The following is a 19370-nucleotide window of genomic DNA, read 5'->3' as shown; positions in this document are numbered from 1 at the left end:
CAAGAAATACTGGACTGCTTGTTATGGTTTGAATTAGAAACTGGCAGAAATGTCATTTCTTTATGTGTCCTTCTCCTTATGGAGACTGTTTTCTTTCAAGGTATGAGGGGTGTGTCTTTTTTTTAAAAAAAATTAAATCTGTGATGCATATAGAAGGTACCGTATTGGTAAGTGCAATAGGCAAAATAACACATTGCACCAAAACTGAGAAGATGAAGCAACAGAGGGTCTATTGGACCAGATTTAATGTGTTAAAAGGATTGAGTTAGTGTCTGTCTGTGTTTTTCAACCTCCAAAACTGGAATTCTATAAATTGGGGGAGTGCAGACTTCTTAAAAGTTCCAGAAACTGATCTTTATTAACATTTTAAGGGTATATTTTTAGTACTGGCATAATATTTTTAATATTTTTAATATTTTAAATTTTAACTGGGGTTTTATTATTTTATGGTTTATAATTTTAAATTTTAAATTTTTAAATGTTGGCCATTTTTTCTAATATGCTCGGTTTTAAATTGTCGTTTTAATTGTATATTTTTGTGGTTTTTATCTTTTGGCTGTACACCGCCCTGAGTCCTTTGGGAGAAGGGCTGTATAAACATTTAATAAATAAATAATAAATAAATAATACTTATCTATTCATTATTCTACCTATTTTTTCTGACTTTATTTGCACTGCTAATATAGCAGTCTGCTAAATTATACTGCTTGTACTTTGTCATATCCTCGGATCGTTATACAGACCACTAAATATATACATAATTATTTTAAAAATAATAACTCCAAGCCATCCATCAAACTCTGCAAGGCTCTTTCAGAGAGGCTGGGCAAAACTCCCTGGTTTATCCGCCCTACGGATGGGGAGGGTGGGATCTAGGGCTCCAAGCAACATAGGCAACCAAGTGAGAGAAAGAATCCCCCGCCTCTCTTTTACTTATTTTTTTTAAAACCAGGGAGACCCTCCCGAATTCATTCATGCCTTATTTCCGCGCTTTCTTTTCCCCCAAGAATGAAATGTTGTGGGCGTGGCCAGGCCGTGGGCGCGGCTAAAAGAGACCGACTCTAGCGATGAAGGGGGCGTGGCGTCCTCTCTCTCTCTCTCCACCTCTGACGTGAGAAAGCTGAGAGAGACATCTCATCCCGGAAACCAGACGGAGAGCTCCGATTGGTTGGAAGCGTTCAAAATCAAAGTCTGGGCGGGAAAAGAAAAAAAAAAAACAGGGGGAGAAGGAGGAGCTTCGCGCGCGCGTGCGATTGGTTGTTTTGCCCCCTCCCCCTTTTTTTTTTTCTGTTGTTCCTTCTCCTCCGCTCATTCGCCGCACGGGCGCCAAGGAGGAGGCGGGAGGCGAGACTGCTGCCCGAAAGGGAGGGGGGGAAAAGGAGGAGGAGGAGGCGCGCGCAGCTACCCCCCCCTCAGAGTCGCCCGTTGGCGGGGCTTTCCCGCCTCCGTCTCCTCAGAAGCCCCGCCGGGCAACGGCTGGTCGCCGGCTGAGGGCCCGAGCGCTCCAGGTGAGGCGGCGGCGGGAAGGGGGGGAGAGGAAAGCCTGAGCGGCGGGAAGAGGAGAGAGGAAACGGGGGTTGGGGGTGGGAGGTAGGGAGAAAGGAAGGAAAGCGAACGTTCTCCGCTGAGGGAAAAAGAAACGGCCTGGGCGGCGCCGCCTCTTTAAACGCGCGCTTGCGCAGACACGAGAGGGCGGGGCCTAAGGCTGGACGGGGCGGGGTTTTCTCGTGGCGCACGTGGCGTTTCCCGCGTCGCTTTTTTTTCCTCTCTCAATGGGATCGAGTTAAACCGGCCGCTTCACAAGCGGAAGGCGGCCGGCTTCTCCCCACCTCTTTCCCGGGTGGGGGGAAAGATGAGCCCCCTTCTTGATTCAAGTCCCTGCGGGGCATCTGGGCGCCTCGTGGGGATCTGGCGGGTGGACGGAGCCCCCCTCCCCTACCCCCAGCCACTTGGTCAGCTCCGCAGGGAAAGCGGAGCCCTGACCCTAACCGGGCTTGGCGCGTCCGACCTGCTGGAGGAAGGGTGGCGTGAATACGGTTCTCGTGGGTCAGAAGCAGGCAGCTGAGACCCCGTGGCGGGGGTGGAGTGGGGGGGGGGGCTTGTGTGAGTATAGGGTTCGTTTGCGGGTATGTATAGACCAGGGGTCCCCAACCTTGACAACTTTAAGCCTGGAGGACTTCAACACCCAGAATTCAAAAGCTGGCTGGGGAGTTCTGGGAATTTGCCAAGGTTGGAGACCCCTGGTATAGACGACGTGGAGAACTGGTTTGACCTGGTATAGCGTGAATGGGGCTTTGGGGGGGCGGGGAGCAGCTTTTCCGGCGAAGTGGTGGAGGGGAGTTGTGTGAACGGGGCTCCTGCGGGTCAAGGTCCCCCTTGGAAAAGAAGTTTCTTTTGACAAGGTGGGGCGAGGAAACTGCTCTTTTCTTTTAATAGCTTTCCCTCCCCCACCCCTTCCCAAAGGGCCCGGCCAGCTCTGCACCTCACCGAGCATTGGAGGCACTTCTCCCCCCACCCCCCACCCCTCGGTATCTACCTGCCATCTAGAGAGTATTTCTTCATTTATATGTAAATACATGCAACCCTGCTTTGTCTCGGGACATTGGACATGCAGGAAAATGCATCCTTAGGCACCTAGGGATTAATTAATTATTTATTTTATTTTTATTTATTTTATTAAATTTCTATACCACCCTTCTCCCGAAGGACTCAGGGCGGTGTACAGCCAAAATAAAACACAGAATATATACAATTAAAAGAATTTAAAAAGAACTATTACTGTGCGGCCGATAATTAAAACGTTTAAAAGTTTAAAATATTATTAAAACCCCAATTTAAAACAACTATTTATGCCAGTCCTGCTTGAATGAATAAATATGTTTTAAGCTCATGACGAAAGGTCCGAAGATCAGGCACTTGACGTAAGCCAGGGGGGTAGTCCTCGATTTACAACCGTTCATTCGATGATATTTGAAGTTATAGGGGCACTGAAGAAAAGTGACTAATGACTGTTTTCACACTTGTGACCGTTGCAGCATCCCCATAGTCGTATGATTTGCATTTGGATGCTTGACAGCTGACTCACATTATGACGGTGGCCATGTCCTGGGGTCATGTGATCACCTTTTGCGACCTTCTGACAAGCACAGCCAAAGGGGAAGCCAGGTTCACTTCATAACCGGATTAACTAACTTGCCGACTGCAGCGATTCCCTTAGCAAATGTGACAAGGAAGGCCGTTAAATGGGGCAAAACCCGCTTAACAAATTTTTTGCCTTGCAACATAAATTCTGGGCTCCGTTGTGATTGTAAGTCGAGGACTACCTGTACTGCTGTAACCCTGTTTTTTTAGCCAACAGGTGTTTTAGGGAAGGCTGTAAAAACTCCCCAAAAGGGACACAGTGGCTCAGTGGCTTAAGACACTGAGTTTGTTGATCAAAAGGTCAGCAGTTCAGCGGTTTGAATCCCTAGCGCTGCGTAATGGGGTGAGCTCCCGTGACTTGTCCCAGCTTCTGCCAACCTAGCAGTTTGAAAGCAGGTAAAAAATGCAATGAGAAAAAATAGGGACCACCTTTGGTGGGAAGATAACAGCGTTCCATGCGCCTTTGGCGTTGAGTCTTGCTTTAAGCCAGGACATTGAATAAGTCGCCAATTTGTGAGATTAAAAATGTTTCCTACACCTCGGTGACCCAGCTTACCAGCCCACCAAGCCATAGTCAAGGCACAGGGAAATGCAGCCGGCTTGCAAATTTATTTGGTCTGAGAGAAGGATTTCCCCTCCAGTAAAAGCATGGCTGAATTGGCAGCCAGATCTGTGTTTTTGTTGTACCAGTCTGTGTTTATTTACAGTGATATACACTAATGCTACTTTGTGTCAGGAAATTACCTGCATCCATAAACAAACACTTAACTGTCACTCCTTTTGTAGCACCTGAATCTAGACTGCTGGTATTATTTTCCAGAGCAAGCCTAGGCCTGCATTTAAGAGCCATAAACTTAATTCATATTTTTTTGCCCTTATCTGTTGCTACTGGAATTTCCCTCTCCTCGGGACAAAATCAGTTAAAACCTGGGAAGCCCCTGGCTTCAACCCTCACCTCCGTCCTGCAAAAACAACACCCAATGAAACCACCTTAAGGAACTGCTGTTATATGAATCTTATTTTCACTTTCAAAAGAGAGAGAATAATCACCTTCCCACAAAGAAGGGGTTTAGGTGGCTGGGGTTGCAATTGGGTTTTTCAACTTTTCCATTTGTGTGTACAGATAGTCCTTATAAGATAGTGACTTATGACCATAATTGCGACTAAAACTTATGTTGTTAAGTGTGTTTTGCTCCATTCTTGCCACCATTGTTAAGTGAATCCGGCTTCCCCATTGACTTTGTGACCTCAGAAGGTCACAAAAGGGGATCACATGACCTCAGGACACTGCAACCATCATAAATATGAACCTGTTGCCAAGCACCTGAATTTTGATCACATGATCATGGGGATGCTGCAAAGGTCATAGCATAAGTCACTTTTTTTCGGTGCTGTTGTAACTTCGACCGGTCATTAAATGGACTGTTGTAAGTCGAGGGCTATCTGTACTAGCTCCCAGAATCCTACCATTCCTGAGGCTTCTGGGAAGTTGGTACCAATTTGTAAGGGGGTGGTGGTGCTAGATTGCATAAGGCTGTGATGGTTGCAACACCGCAAAGGCTGAGTGACCAGTGGCCTGCTGAGCTAAGAAAGGTCTACCTCTAGATAGACGTAGATAGATCTATTCTAGAAGTTCTTAAATTGGTTGTTTTCTTGTGTGTAATTGGCTGGCAAGATTTGAATGATTGGGAATTGATTTGGAAAGTTTGAGGGGTTGTCCTCAGAAGGGAATTTTACACGTGTTGAATGAATCAGCAGAGCATCATATTTGAGGTAGAAGACGCTTCTGAATCATTGTATTTTTACTTTTCGTTTGGAACATACATGCACACTTCTGCCTCTTTTCCATCCAACTGCTTCAAGAAACTATTCAGTGCATTCTACCTCCATGCTCCCTACCAACATGCATCAGCAGGCATCGGGCGCTTGGAGAAGACATGCAGCAGGTATGGGGTTGGGGGGGGGAGCAGTTGCTTGAACTGGATGCTGCAGTGGAGTGGCCGGTTGCAAAAATAGCTGGGCCTTTCCTGTTCTTCAAAGCGATTCGTCTCTCTCAATATTAGCAACTGGAGGTACTTTCACAAAACAGCTCCAACTCTGAATTCTAAAAGAGGAACTGATGCTTAATTCTCGCCTTCCGTGTGACCACCTATGAGGCTATCCAGGTTCTCACAAGGTCTTGATTTCATGATTAATGATGTAACAGTAGCAGTGTTGGAAGGGACCTTGGAGGTCATCTAGTCCAACCCCCTCCTCATGCAGACCTATACTAGGGATTCGAACTGCCGACTTTTCTGATCAACAAGTTCGGCGTCTTAGCCACTGAGCCACCTAGCCAGGCTAAATGGTGAAAGATGCTTCTCCAGTCTGGGAGATTGGCTCACTGGTTAGACTGGACTAGAGGTGGACATCTTAGTGGTCCCCATAAGAGACCCGTCAGTGCCTAGTTTGTTCAAAGAGAAGCTTGCCTGCTTCTTCAGTGTTTTTGCTCAAACCAAGTTACTTCTGGTAACCTTACAGGCCGATTACGCCAAAGGCTCCCCTTCTACTTCCCCCAGATTGGATGTAAATAAAGTACAGGAAGTCCTCAATGTATGATCACAGTTGAGACCAAAATCGATGTTGCTGAATGAGACATCTGTTAAGTGAGCTTTGCCCCCATATTACAACTTTTCTTGCCATGGCTGTTAAGTGAATCATTGCAGTTAAGTTGGTTGTGTGTGTGTGTGTCTGCAGCATAATTTAGGGGGTGGGGGAGCTAAACCACCCAGTGCAAAAAAAATAATGCCATGAATTCTGAGAGCTAAGGCACCAAGAGAAGGAGGAATTCCCCAGCTTGTGAGATGAATGGCTTCCAAAGATGAAATCATTTCAGTTCTGATACCTTTTCCTTCTCCCTCCTCCTGTCTCCCCTTTCAAAGCTAAGAAAGGGGCCAGTAAAGACTGTTTGAATATAAAATTAGCCCAAACTTCTCTATGGCAAGGACAAGCAGTAGATACCAGAGAGGAATACTGTGTTTTTGCTGCCTTATCGTAATAAATGGGGGCTCAGAAGAAGATAGAAGCTACTTCCTTTTCTTTTTTCTTTTACATGAAAAAAGAAATTTTTAAGGTCCTCTGCAGTCCCGTTCAAATGACTTCCCCCAGCCAGCCTGCTGGGGTGTAATATTGAATTCATTTACCTTTCTGCCTCGGCACCGAGGAAAGCCACAGCTCGCTGTGTTTGGGTTTTTTCCCCCCTTCGTGTCTCCAACGCCCGAGAAATCTTCCTCCTTGCAGTCACTTCCTAAACACGATCAACCGGATGTTACCCAGCGGCAGCTGGCGGTATCAGCAGGGCTTTGCGCAAATTATAATTAACCCTGTTTTGTACTTTGGAGAGAGCCTGAACAGAGAAAAGTGGAGCTCTGCTTGGAACAGAAACAACAACAACAACAATAATAATAATACCACCACCACCAGTCAATGGTATTTGTGATGCATTTTTGAATGTTCAGTTGACTGAGTTTCATGTTTAATGAATAAAGTAAATAATAATAATAATAATAATAATAATAATAATAATAATAATAATAATAATAATAATAATAATAATACCATTGACTGGTGCTAATGGTTGATATGAGTTGCTGCCAGTGTCCTAGGTATCAACCAAGTATCTTCTTAAAATATATGATGTTCCAAGTAGCGCAGTTTTTTGCAGTTCTGCTGGTGTTATCACAGGAAGCTGCAATTTCTTGGTGTGTTTTGTAAAATTCTTGGACATGGTACCAGATGCCCCGATGACAATGGGTACATTTTTAAATGTTCAGTTGACTGAGTTTCATATTTAATGAATAAAATAATAATAATAATATGATGCCAGGATGCTGGCAGCAACCCGTATCAACCATCGACACCAGTCAATAATATTTAAATGAGTTTCAAGTTCAATGAATAAAAGTTTATAATAATAATAAAACTCTTGCCTTTACCATAGATGGAAGCTTTGGAAAAAAGATGTTTTGGGAAGGCTACCTGGGGGCAGGGCGAAGTGGATTTTGGTACAGGTACTTGCTCATCCTTTCCCAGCTCAATGCGTTTCGTACTCATTTGGGACTACAGTTTCCATTGGCCCCAGCTGGGAGCGAGAGTTGGTTCAAGTTAGTTTTTATGTGTGAAAGATCCAGAAAAGCTCATTTAAAGCGGGAATGCTGGAAAGGTCTCAAATACATAAAACGTGCTTTAGGTTTTCATCCTTTTGCAATATTTTAAAATAGCCCCTCGCTCCTGACCAGAGGTAATAAGAGATGAAGTTAATGGGAGCCTGCATTACTAATAGCACATTAGCCGGCAGGATTTCATTTTGGTACTTGTAGAATCTGCAGCTTGTTTCCCCTTTGGCAAAGCAGGCTTTGAAACACCTTTTTTGGTGGTGCGGACAACCCGCCTTGTGTGGCTAGTACGTCGCGTGTGAATCCAGGTAGTCAGGTTAATTGCATAAAGAATGGTTGTGCAGGACCCTTCCCCGATCTCCATTAGACGTTCCTCCTTCCTTCCTTCACTGCTGCGTGGTCCTTGTTATCCAAAGCTGGCTGCAGCTTTTCCCCAGACCATGGAAGGCTCTCCGGTCATTGTCCAGAAATCACAAGAGAGAGAACTGCGCCTTGGCAAAAGTCCCTTTCAGTCAGTGGCCCCTGACCTTCCCTCTGTGGTGAGTTTCTTCCCCTGCTGGCTCTGATCACAGGGAGGACATAGGCTATCCGGATGAGTCCTCCATGCTGCCGCTCTCACCCTCTGTGACTCGCCTGCTGTTTGAATTGCCCCACTCCCATTTATGCATATACAGGCAGTCCTTTTTCTTATGACCCCAGCTGAGCCCAAAACTTCTGTGACATGCTTCAGATCAGATGGAAACAAGTTAAAGCAGTTTTTTTAAAAAAAACCAGAAGCTCAGAAACAAGAACACTATAGTGCAGAGATCTCCAACCTTGGCAAATTTAAGCCTGGAGGATGTCAACTCCCAGCTTTGCTGGCTGGGGAATTCTGGGAGTTGAAGTCCTCCAGACTTAAAGTTGCCAAGGTTGGAGACCCCTGCACTATAGAATACTATAGAAATAGTTGTTAAGTGGAACAGAAATAAACAATACAAAGGGAAGCTAATGCTTTGTGTTATCCCGAAGCCAATCACATTCTTTCAGACTGGCCTTATTGAATGCCACCTGTAGATATTTCTATTTCGGGGCAAAATTTGAGTAGATTTTGCTAGCAGGTAGGGCAGCAAAAAAGCAACCATAAACCTCAGTGTGTAAAACTGCAACAGGTGGGACCCAAGACAGGAGACGGTTGTCCGAAGACTCTAAAAACGTGAACAAGTGGGGGGGGGAAAACACGGGAACTCTGCATTGGTGGCACCTTTCTCCTGGATACCGAGTGTGTTTGCACACATCTTTTTCCATTGGTTGGTTGTTACATTGCCGGGAGAGCCAGGTCTTTCCCTGGTCAAAGATCAAGAAGCTTTTTCGTTTGTTTGTTTTAATGCTTGGGGATGGGATGGGGCCTGAAATTTGCTTCATTTCCCACCCTTCCCCCTCTTTTAAAACTTATTTATTTTTCAACGTGTTTTTGAAGTTCCCTTTTCTGGAACAACGGCCAAGTCCGGTGGGGTGGAGGAGCGTCTTGCTTTTTGCCTTCTAGGGGTTGGGGAGGGGAGAGGGCCGGGGCGGGGTGGGCAGGCCGACCGACCAGGGGGAGGAGGAGGAGGAAGTGTTGCTGGCTCTCTGGGAATGCGAGCTGTTCCCCCACTCTGTAAACAGCTGGTGACTCATTGCATAGCTATGGCACTGGAGCGATGCGTATGCTAAGCCATGCTGCGTGTGTGTGCCTACCCCAGGATAGGGAAGAACGGTGTCCACTCGCCTTGCTCTCGGAAAGGATTCCCGGAGAGACCCCCGCCCACCCCACCCCCTGCCCTGCACCCTGGCCTCGCTGCCTGCAGGTGCCTCCTTCCCCCACGCCCCGAGGAGGGGTCCCAACCTTGAGCGGGCTCCTGGGACGCCCGGCAATCGCTTCCAAACATGAGGGCAGGAGAGGACAGCTGTAAAGGCATGAACAAGGGTCTGGGAAAAGCTTTGCAAATCCAAGGTAATCCTTCTCTTGCCCCTGCATCTCCCCAACTCCTCCTTCTCCGCCTTGCTTCATTGTCTTTCCCCGTGGTGTGGCTGCCTTAGAACTTTTGCACCTGGGGCCGCTGGCTCCTTTGCAGGAAGCCAAAAGTGGTGTGGCCACCTTTGGTTCCCTCCCCCCCCCCCCGCATGCTCCCGGCTGTGCTTGCCCTGAATGACACCCTGTCATTCGAGCCGTGGTCCTTCCACGTGTGAAGTTCAGGCCGTTTGCATCCTGACCGTTTTCAGTGAACAAAAAAACCCAGGCTTCTCTTGTCCTGCTTTGCGCTCCTTCTGTCTGTCTCTCTCTCTCTCACAGGGTTTCTGCTGCATTCTCAGCACTGCCTGTTTGCTCCAGACCTTGAATCTAGTTGGGGGGGGGGAGCTTCTGGTAGTTCTGTTTCTGTACAGTTAAACTTTGAAAGTGAAAGATCAAGATCTTAGAACGCTGCCCTGAGATTCTTTGGTTTGGTTTGGTTTGGTTTAGTGTGTGAGGAATGTGTGGGGACAGGTTTCCTTTGCTTAGTAAGCAGGAGGAGGCAAGTTCTCCCTTCTCGGATGGTCTTATTGCTTCTCTATTTCTTTAAAAAAAAAAAAGACGGGGGGGCGGGCAGGCGTTGCAGAGGCGTGGTCTTCAGTGGGGCAGCTCTGAGGGGCCCGAGGAGGAAGGGCCGGGCGAAGGGATGTCCAGTGCCTGTAAGAAAACTTGGTTTTGCTCCTCTGCCTCCCAAGGCAAGAGCCACAGATCTCCGGGTTCTAGTTTTGCACTCGTTTGAGGAATGAGGATGGTGAATGGTGCTGATTGCCACAAGTCAAGCCAGGAGCCGCTCGGGCTGAGCCAGCCGCCAACAAACCCTCCCCCCTGCCATCCTCTTCCCCCCTTGCTCTTTCTCCCCCATGCATCCTGAAAGGCCTGGATTTGTTGTCTCTCTCTGTCTCTCCCCTATGCCTGTGCACAGAGATGACCCCAAGTCATGATTTGCTTTTGGGCTTCTCTTGTTTCCATGGTTACCATCTCAGGGTTGGCTACTTTCCCAAGGTCACCATAGCAACTATCGGAAGGAAATCATGCTTGGGATGCTTTGGCTAGATGTCGTCTTCTCCTTTTTTTATTTTTATTTTTTATTTTTGGTAATGATTAGAACCTGTGACATTCTGTAGACGTGCATGGAGAACCAGGGTTTCCATTGCCACCAGCCCAGCCTTGTTTGCTTCTTGGATGGGTGGGTGGCGGCCCGGGGAGGGAAGACCCTCCGATCCGACGGTCTCCCATGTCTGGCACTGCAGCCTCCCCGAGCCTGTGCTTCCTAGGCACGTCAGCTTTTCATGTTCGAGCCCGGCTGGTGTGGCCTAAGCTGGCGGGGAGAAGGAAGCCACTGTGATGTCACAGCTGCATTGCCCTCTCCATCGGTGAGGGCTCTCTGAAGCTGCTCCAAGGGTGTCTTCCTCCTCCTCCTCCTCCTCCTCCGTGCGGTGTGATGCAGGTGAAGGCTCTGCACTGAAGTCTAGACAGTCGGTCTCGGAAGTAGTTGAGAGTACCTGAGGTGAGAGTGAAGGGCAGCCGGAGAGCGCGGAGGGGCATTGCTGCTGGGTCACTTCTCCTCGTGCTGGAAGACCAGAGGGGCTCCTTCCTTCAGCCGGTGGGCTGAGACGATGCCAGCCCAGTAAGGAAAGGGGTGTCTTGTTTTCTCTGCTCATGAGACGCCCCCCCTCCCTCCGCTTCATCCTCGCGTTCTCATCTGTCGATTCGTGCTGCCTTGCAAAGAACGGGTCACTCAGACTCGGGAGCAGCTTAACAGGTGGGGCTGGGAAGAGGTAAGGGACTTTTCTGCCTTCGAGGAGCTAGGAAGAGAATGGTCGCCTGGTGGATTGTTTTTGTTTTTTTAACGGAGAGCATGGGATGAGGGTGAAGTTGGGGTTGGGTTTTGGAGGTGGCATTCTCCTGCTTTGGAGATAAAAAAGCTCAGAAAGCGAACTTGGGGCTAGCTTTAAAGGTTTGGAAAAAAAGGATTTGGCTTTTTGGAGGGTCCGTTCTGAGCAAACCGAATCTCTAGATGAACTGAAGTCTTCTGGATCCAGAAATTCCATCTCTTAAAACTCGGGTCCGGCAAGGGAGGGATCAAGATTCAAACGGCCATCTGTTTTCAAAGCCAGGATGAGGAAACAGCCTTTCTGGGTGGCTGGTGGTTGAAATGTGCCGTTACGCTGGGAAGTCATCTGAGGACTCTGGGTTCAACAGTGTGGAAAGTCTAGCCTAGCTTGCGGTGTGAAAGTCAGGAAAGCTTGGCAGAAATCTCATTAAACTCCTGCTGCCATCATTCCTCTTTTCTCTTTTCATTACGGCACCCCAGATTGGACATAAGGAAGACTGGGAAGAAATGTTATTCTCATAGAAGCTGCTTTTTTAAAAAAGAAAGAAATGCTATCATTATTATGAGTTGGTTGATGAAATCTCTTGCTTGTTTGTATCTTGTAATACAACTGTTCATTTAGTGACCACTCAAAGTCACAATATTGCTGAAAAAAGTGACTTATGAGTGTTTTTCACACATACGACCACTGCAGCATCCCCATGGTCACGTGATCACAATTCAGACCCTTAGCAAATGACTTATATTTATGATGGTTGCAGTGTCCTGGGAGTCATGTGATCCCCTTTTGTGACCTCCTGACAAAGTCGTTGGGGAAGCCAGATTCACTTAACAAACTGGGTGACTAACTTAACAACTGCAACTTAACGACGGTGGCAAGAGAAGTCATAGGATGGGGCACAACTCTGCAACCTAAATTTTGGGCTCCATAGAATAGAAGAGAAGAGAAGAGAAGAGAAGAGAATAGAGAATAGGATAGGATAGGATAGGATAGGATAGGATAGGATAGGATAGGATAGGATAGGATAGGATAGGATAGGATAGGATAGGATAGGATAGAATTCTTTATTGGCCAAGTGTGATTGGACACACAAGGAATTTCTCTTGGTGCATATGCTCTCAGTGTACATAAAAGAAGATTGTGCTTGTAAGTTGAGGACTACCGGTAGTCCTAATGGATGAGAATGCTCCTATGGAAGTCCAGGATCCTGAGAGATTGGGGATGGATTGAGTGGCTGGGGAGGTAAAGTTTAGAAGGCAGATTTTTTTAAAAAAGCAACCTCTAATAAACCTTGTGTGAAATAGCACTGACAGGACATGTGCCTGTCTACGTTTGAACGAAAATGCATCATTCTTTTCTCTTAAGTTGATCCTTAGCCTATTTCTTCTCTCTCTCTTTTCCCTCTTTTTCTCCAGTTGCAATTTCTGAGCAATTCTGTCCAGGTGACTGTGTCCAGGTTATGACGACTAATCCAAAACCAAACAAAGCATTTAAGGTAAGGCTCAGTTGGATTTTTTTTTTTTTAAGTGGCATCTTCGGTGAACTCAAGATGCCAACTCTTGGGTCCTCACTGCCCTTATCTAATCTAATCTAAAATCTAATTAAATAAATTCCAAAAGTCAGTCTATGCCCCAAAAGTAAAATATGAGGGTGTCTATCTTGAAGATGACAAGCTTTATTTAGCCATCAGAAACCTTCTTCACTTTAGCAAACTCAAGTTGCCTCTAACTCTGGCTTGGTTATGCAAATACTCTAAACACAAATTCCTCATCAGAGAGTTGGGGTACGGTAATGTTATGCGGGAATTATGGGGACCCAGGAGGGGAGAAAGAGATGCTACCTACAGAAATGATTGGATAAGACAGCAGAGCACAGAGCTGCATAACTGGTGGGGAAAGAGACTCAGAAAAGGATCTCCCTAACTTTTCAGGCTGAAAAAGCAATAGCGAGAGATTCGTACTTTCATATTTTCAAGATTCTGTTAACGTAGCCTTCTAATAAAGTAAAATTAGCTCATGGGGTCATGTTTCCTGTCTGGTCTACAAAGGGTTGACAGTTGGCTACTTGTGCTAATTACAGAAACAAGTCAGTTACCGAATAACATTAACTTCTTCAAAATCGTAATAACTGTAACGTTGAGCAATATATTTATAAGTGAGGAGGATACTCCGAACGGAGGCTAAGAGGGAAACTGCAGGCACAAAATAGCAGTTTGAGTCAAAGACAATTACTACTTCTCATGGACATAAAAATATAAGTCCGGGTTTTGTTTCCTTTGGATTCTAACTCAAAATTCTAAAAATAGCAGAATTCGTTCCTACTGGCTGCTCTTGACAGTGAGCACCTTGAACAGTTGAACACCTTGGAGTTTTTGGCGATTCTTTGGGGCTGCCCACACAAAACGCTTCCTGGTAGATGATCTGGTGGTCATGAAGGGGCAACCATGAGAAGCAGAGGAGGGGGCTCCAACCTTAGCCACTTTAAGACTTATGGACTTCAACTCCCAGCATTCCTCAGCCAGTGCATGCTGGCTGAGGAATCCTGGGAGTTGAAGTCCACAAGTCTTAAAGTGACCAAGATTGGAGACCTCTGACCTAGTGTGACATAATCACGAGTTATGTCCTGTTGGTGTCCTTAGGTCAAGGAAGAGTCGGGAGAAAACGCCCCGGTGCTGAGCGACGATGAACTCGTCTCAATGTCTGTGCGGGAGTTGAACCAGCACCTGCGAGGTCTCACGAAAGAGGAGGTGATTCGCTTGAAGCAACGGCGGCGGACACTCAAGAACCGGGGCTACGCGGCCAGCTGCCGGATCAAGCGGGTGACCCAGAAGGAGGAGCTGGAGAGGCAGCGGGTGGAGCTACAGCAGGAAGTGGAGAAGCTGGCTCGGGAGAACAGCAGCATGAAATTGGAGCTGGACGCCTTGCGCTCCAAGTACGAAGCCCTGCAGACCTTTGCCCGCACCGTGGCCCGTGGCCCCATCACCCCCACCAAAGTGGCCACCACCAGCGTGATCACCATCGTGAAATCCGCCGAAATCTCCTCCAGCTCGGTGCCCTTTTCGGCAGCGTCCTAATGTCCAAGGAGGAGAGAGAACTGGCTGTCTGGCTAGAAGAGAGGACTTTCCAGAGACCGCTTTCTCTCTCGAATCAGAGGTCCGTCTTTTCCCCCCAAAAAAGGAGCCAGCCAGCCACGTAGCGGCAGACTCTTTGAAGGGAAATTTAACCGGCTGCTTTACCTCTCGTTCAGTAAGCCTTCGAGGCTGAAATTGAAATTCCATATCCAGCCCTGCAGAAATCCAAAGGAGGCGCCTTGCACAGCTCTTCCTTGTGGTCTCCTTTTAAGTCCCAATCGAAACGAGGTATCGAAGGAATGTGTGCTAAATGAAAATTTCAAACGGATAACATGGTAGAATCATCGAGCCATAGGAAAAAATAATCTCTCTTCCTCCAGTTAGGAAAAAGAAAACGCAGCCCCATCGTAGCTATCTTTATAGGTTGTGGGTGATCAAGATTTTGGAACAGTTCCTGCATCCAAATTTTCATAGCCCCAGGTCTTTTCTCTCCAAATTCAGAAAGCCTTGGTGAATGTTCACCTCGTCGTCTGGTCCCTGGTGCTGCTCCATCCCTGCTGGAGGTCCTTTTGGTCAGGGGTCCAGCAAAACGGAACAGCGTCTACAATGCAAAAATGTCACTGAAGCTGCTTCCCATGATGTGCCTGTGAATTGGGTCTCCTTTTTGATGTGCTGGTGTGGCTTCCAAACAATACATTTTGGTCTGTGTCATCATCCAGGTTCTACGGTATCGTAGTGGGGGTGGGTGGGAATGAGAAACATACGGAGAGCAGGCGGCGTGGGGCTGGCATTGGTGGCTAGGTTGTGGGGGGGGGGAAACCTAATTTACCAGAAGAGGAACTTCTGAAAAAGGATAGTGCTATAAAATGATGCCTTTGAATCAGCATGACTTAGAAACATGAAAGCTTTGTGAATCAAAGACATGCCGGGGAAAAAATTTAGGTTTTGGGGGTTTTTTTTGGACAAGAAAGATTTAAAAAGAAATATGAATTCAACCCACAGTCTTATCCATAATATTTCTGCTGCCGCTGCCCTCTTGTTTTGGTGCTCTTTAACATCAAGAGATGTCAAAAGTGAACACGCAGTAAAAAGCAGAAAGAATTAGGTCTAATCATCTACAGGGAATTGGGCTCAGCAAGCCGAAAGATAACGAATTAAGCAGAGGAACACGGGAAGTTGGTATTTTTGGGGGCCGTGGGGCGTGGGGTTGGAGTTAAATTGGGACGTGGGCCTTGTGGTTCTGAGAAACGGGGAGAAAATCAGAGCTCGTCACCAGGGTGAGAAGGAGGGACGCAAGGCTGCTGTTTGTATGTGTGCAAAGAATGAGAAGTGCAGGTGGACTTGAGTTTGCTCAGACATGAGGAGGTTGTCCGTATGGAGAGCAGGGAAGAGAGAAGGCAGTTTTTGGATTGACGGAGAAGGCAGAGGAGTGAATGATGGTTAGAGTTGGGTCGTAGGTGAGGGCTGACAAGGGAAAGAAGGCTGGGAACTTGGAGTTGGGAGGCGAGTAAGTTGCCCTTTCAAAGTCCCTTTGTGCTGTTTTGTAACTTCCAATGTGAGAACTGAAGCCTCAGATAAAGGCCCCTTCAGATGGGTCGGTAATAAAATTGCTTCCCCCTTCTGCTTAGCTGAAGCCAACCCACCAGAGATAAAGTTCCAATTTTCTATTGGAAGCTGGGAATGCAACATTTGCATGGTGGCACCGTCCAGATGTTCTGCCTCACCCACATCATGTGGCGATCCAGGACTGATTCTTGCTGCCCAGGCGTCTTGCATGTTTGCATCCCCTGTCTTGTCAAACGCGTCCTCTCTATTGGGGTTGGATTTGAACTGAAGACCTTGTTTCCCTCAAAGGCTAGTTTTTGTGGTGTTTTCTTGGGGTGTCTTAAAACTCCCACTTACATTCCCTTGCAGCTAATACCGGTAGATCATGACCTCTCTTCTGTGGGTGCATTCATAATTGAAAGCAAATAAGGAAGAGTTGCTGGCCCTTAAACTCGGTGTAGGTGTTGGGGGATAAGTGCATCCTGGAGTGGAGTTACTAACAGTGTGAATAGAGCACTTAGTGGTAGTCGGGTGCATGATCTTGTATCACACCTTCAGCATATGCAACCTTCTTGGCCCTTAATGCTCTTCTGTGCCATTCAGTAGTTCACAAGTGAGGGTCTCCCTCCGGCCTCCCCTAGCCCTCTTGAAGACCAGTTAACGTCTGGTTTTTATCTTTGCTGCTTTGGACTCCCTCACAAAAAGTTTGAGGAAGAAAACAAATTGAGTTGCTTTATGTTGTTTTGTTTTCCTTTGGAACACCCTGGGGCCTCTGCAAGCTTCCTGAATCCTTAAAAGCAGAGGAAGGGGTTAGATTGCACTGTCTGAGATTCAGAAAATAAATGCCAGTGGCCCAAGCAGGCATAAGAATGTCAAAAATGTCAGATCCTCCCCTTTCCCTCCGGGGCCCACTGGAAGCTGAGCTCTGGAAAACGAGGGCCAAGTTAACGGGGCTCTACAAAGATGGAATAAATGTTTAGAGGTGCCTTCCCCAACCTGATGTCCCCCAAATACATCTCGCTGCAGCTCTCCTTGGCCCTTAGTCAACAAGGGCCATGATGTTCCTAGCTCCTGGTTGAAAGCTGCTACATCTGAGGAAGACCTGGACTATTGATGATGGACAACTGCCCCGTCCATCTTAAATTATAATGGTGCTCTTTCTGGATTGGCTGTGTGCCGATTGCCCTGCAGCTCTTGACTCTAGCTTTGTTCCTAACCTTGTTGAAGTTCCCTTTATCTCTGGTGTTGGATGGGCAACCCTTGGTTAGCTCCAGAAGAGGTCCTCCATTTTTGTGGAATGCTTCCTTGTCCTCCCCTAGCCCATTGTTTTAGGAGATGGACAAGCAATAATGGACCTAAACAGAATTTGTTGGGAGGTGCTCTGGCAACTGTAGACCCACTGAAATTCTTGAGGGTATCCAAGGGAGCTCCAACCAGAGTGCCAGTTAACACCATTGTGGTGGCCTTGAGTTGGTAAAAGCTACACGTGGGCTTATCCCTAGAGCAGAGGTCTTCAAACTTGCCAGCTTTAAGACTTGTGGACTTCCAACTCCCAGAATTCTCCAGCCAACTTTCCAAGGAGTTGGAAGTCCACAAGTCTTAAAGCTGCCAAGTTTGAAGACTTCTGCTCTAGAGAGTTTTTGCTGTGATTAGGGCCTCTCACACATTGACCAACCTCTCTGCACTTTCTTCCTAGCAGCTGCGGACCCTTTGGCCACCCCTGTCACATGCAGGTGGTACATGGAAGGGGAAGCCAACGGCTGGATCATGGGACGATGAGGCCGTTGCACAGGACGAGATGATAGTTGGACTAACCCTCTGGTTAGGGGAAAACACCTCTAAAGGAAGGAGTCCTCTGGACTTCCAAGTGTAGCTATCTTTGCTGCTATTTTGGAGAACGGAGAGTCGCTTCTGTGGGGTAAAAGCATCTCTCCCCCTCTCCCCCCCCCTTGGGTTGTGTCCATTTCCCTTGCAATCAGGCGTCGAAAGGCTTAACTCAGAATTAAAAGCTGTTGATACCATAGTCATGGTAGGTAATCCATATTGGATATCAATTTAAGGGCCACTTGGAAATATTTGAGAGACATATGCATATAGATACAGATATATGTGTGTGTGAGTGTGTGTGTATATATGATTATATATACATATATATATATATATATATAAAATAATTATATACATTTTACCATACAGGTTCTTTTTGTAAGAGATATGTGTAATTTTGTTGGTTATCTTATTTAAATCTATCTATATACCAGTTTCCAAAAAAAAAAAGAAGAAAAAAAGGACAGGAGGGACCTAAGAATTGGTGGCTGCTTTCTATGCAGGGGTCACTTTAAGACTTGTGAACTTGTGGGAGTTGAAATCCACAAATCATAAACTGGCCCAAAGTTAGAGATGCTTGAGTTGATGGATGCTCTGAGCCTGGAAGTGTTTTTCCCTCCACGATTCCCCTTCCAGAAGGATGGGAACACCCCATCCATCACCCCAAGAAAGCGAGAGAGCAGATACCTCCTCCTCCTCCTCCTCCTTGTTTTCCTGCCTTTAGGGACTCTTCTCACCACAAAGCTTTGGGAAGAAACACAGCCCCGTGTTGTGTGCAAAACCACTGCCGCCTGTTAGAAATGCACGTTTCTTTCTTTCTTTTTTTTAAATGCCATTTTTGTTCAACAGCCACTTCTCCCTTTCCTGCTTCTTAAATCCCTGGGAAGTTTTTTGGGGTGGGATGGGGGGTTTTGGGGGGATCCCACCACCTACTGGGAAGACCAGCATACTGTGGCTTCAAATTAGCGTTTTTCAAAGGTGGCCATTTTAAGATTGGGGAGGGGGGACTTCAGCTCCCAGAATCTCCCAGTCAGCCATGCTGTGCAGGGGAATTCTGGGAGTTGAAGTCCACCCATCTTAAAGCTGCTGAATTTGAAAAACACTGATTTAAACGTTGCTAATGTGGGGATAAAGGAAAACTTCCTGGCGTACCATAAACTAGCATATTAGATGCAAACAGTGCTTGGCACTTCTCTTAGATGCTAAGATTTTTTTTTATAAAGTAGAGATTTAATTTTTTTTTTTTTAAATCTCTCTCCCATGGATGATATGACTGAAAATTCTTGGGTTGGTTCAGCCTCTTGTCTCACAAGACACGTGATCATCCTTGGATAATTGAAAGCTGATTAACTTGGCTTACACATTAGTCTGGAAGGATGCGTTTGGATACCAAAAAATGCACAGCACACAAGTGATTTAACTCTCCCTTACGGAGGGAATTCTTTCCTGTTTTTATTCTGATTGTATTTTTTTTTGTTTTAAGTTGCAAGCTGTCCAGAGTTGATTTGGGATTGGGCAGTGCCTCTGTCAAATCAAATAAGAGATAGCATCTTAATGGTGTATGTAAAAACCAAAGCAGTGGCCTCTATGAAAATCGGAGGAATTTAATTTTTTTTTTTAAGAAAAGAGGTTTTCTTGTAAGATGGCTTTCTTTTCCCTACCGCCCCTCTTTTTTTTCTTTCTTTCTTTGCGTTACTACATGCTTTGGAAATTTAGCATGTTTTTGTTGCTGTTGACTGATCCTAGTATTTCTCCTTGCATCATAAAATTAT

At 46.5% G+C, this 19370-nt stretch overlaps 2 protein-coding genes across 4 annotated transcripts in view; one reads left to right on the top strand and one right to left on the bottom strand.

Moving 5' to 3' along the window:
• Window positions 1–6452, bottom strand: part of LOC131184976 (lysosomal alpha-glucosidase-like) — a 31020-nt gene extending 24568 nt beyond the window's left edge. The window contains exon 1 of the mRNA XM_058156924.1: window positions 6324–6452. The gene's annotated coding sequence lies outside the window, so the exon portion shown is untranslated. The remainder of the gene's footprint in view (window positions 1–6323) is intronic.
• On the top strand, window positions 1323–19216 carry MAFK (MAF bZIP transcription factor K). Of its 3 annotated transcripts, none has more exons than XM_058156953.1 (3): window positions 1323–1508; window positions 12572–12651; window positions 13795–19216. In XM_058156953.1, the coding sequence occupies exons 2-3, from the start codon at window positions 12616–12618 to the stop codon at window positions 14227–14229; spliced, it is 471 nt and encodes a 156-aa protein (XP_058012936.1). In that variant the 5' UTR covers window positions 1323–1508; window positions 12572–12615; the 3' UTR covers window positions 14230–19216. The 3 variants fall into 3 exon arrangements, with proteins under 3 accessions (XP_058012936.1, XP_058012933.1, XP_058012934.1); XM_058156950.1 differs by lacking the exon at window positions 1323–1508 and adding an exon at window positions 8955–9264; XM_058156951.1 differs by lacking the exon at window positions 1323–1508 and adding an exon at window positions 10308–11099.
• Window positions 19217–19370: the final 154 nt, after the last annotated feature.

This window comes from Ahaetulla prasina, chromosome 14 (assembly GCF_028640845.1).
Source record: "Ahaetulla prasina isolate Xishuangbanna chromosome 14, ASM2864084v1, whole genome shotgun sequence".
Taxonomy (NCBI): domain Eukaryota; kingdom Metazoa; phylum Chordata; class Lepidosauria; order Squamata; family Colubridae; genus Ahaetulla; species Ahaetulla prasina.
Note: the sequence above shows the minus strand (reverse complement) of the source record. Positions and strands in the feature narration are given on the sequence as shown.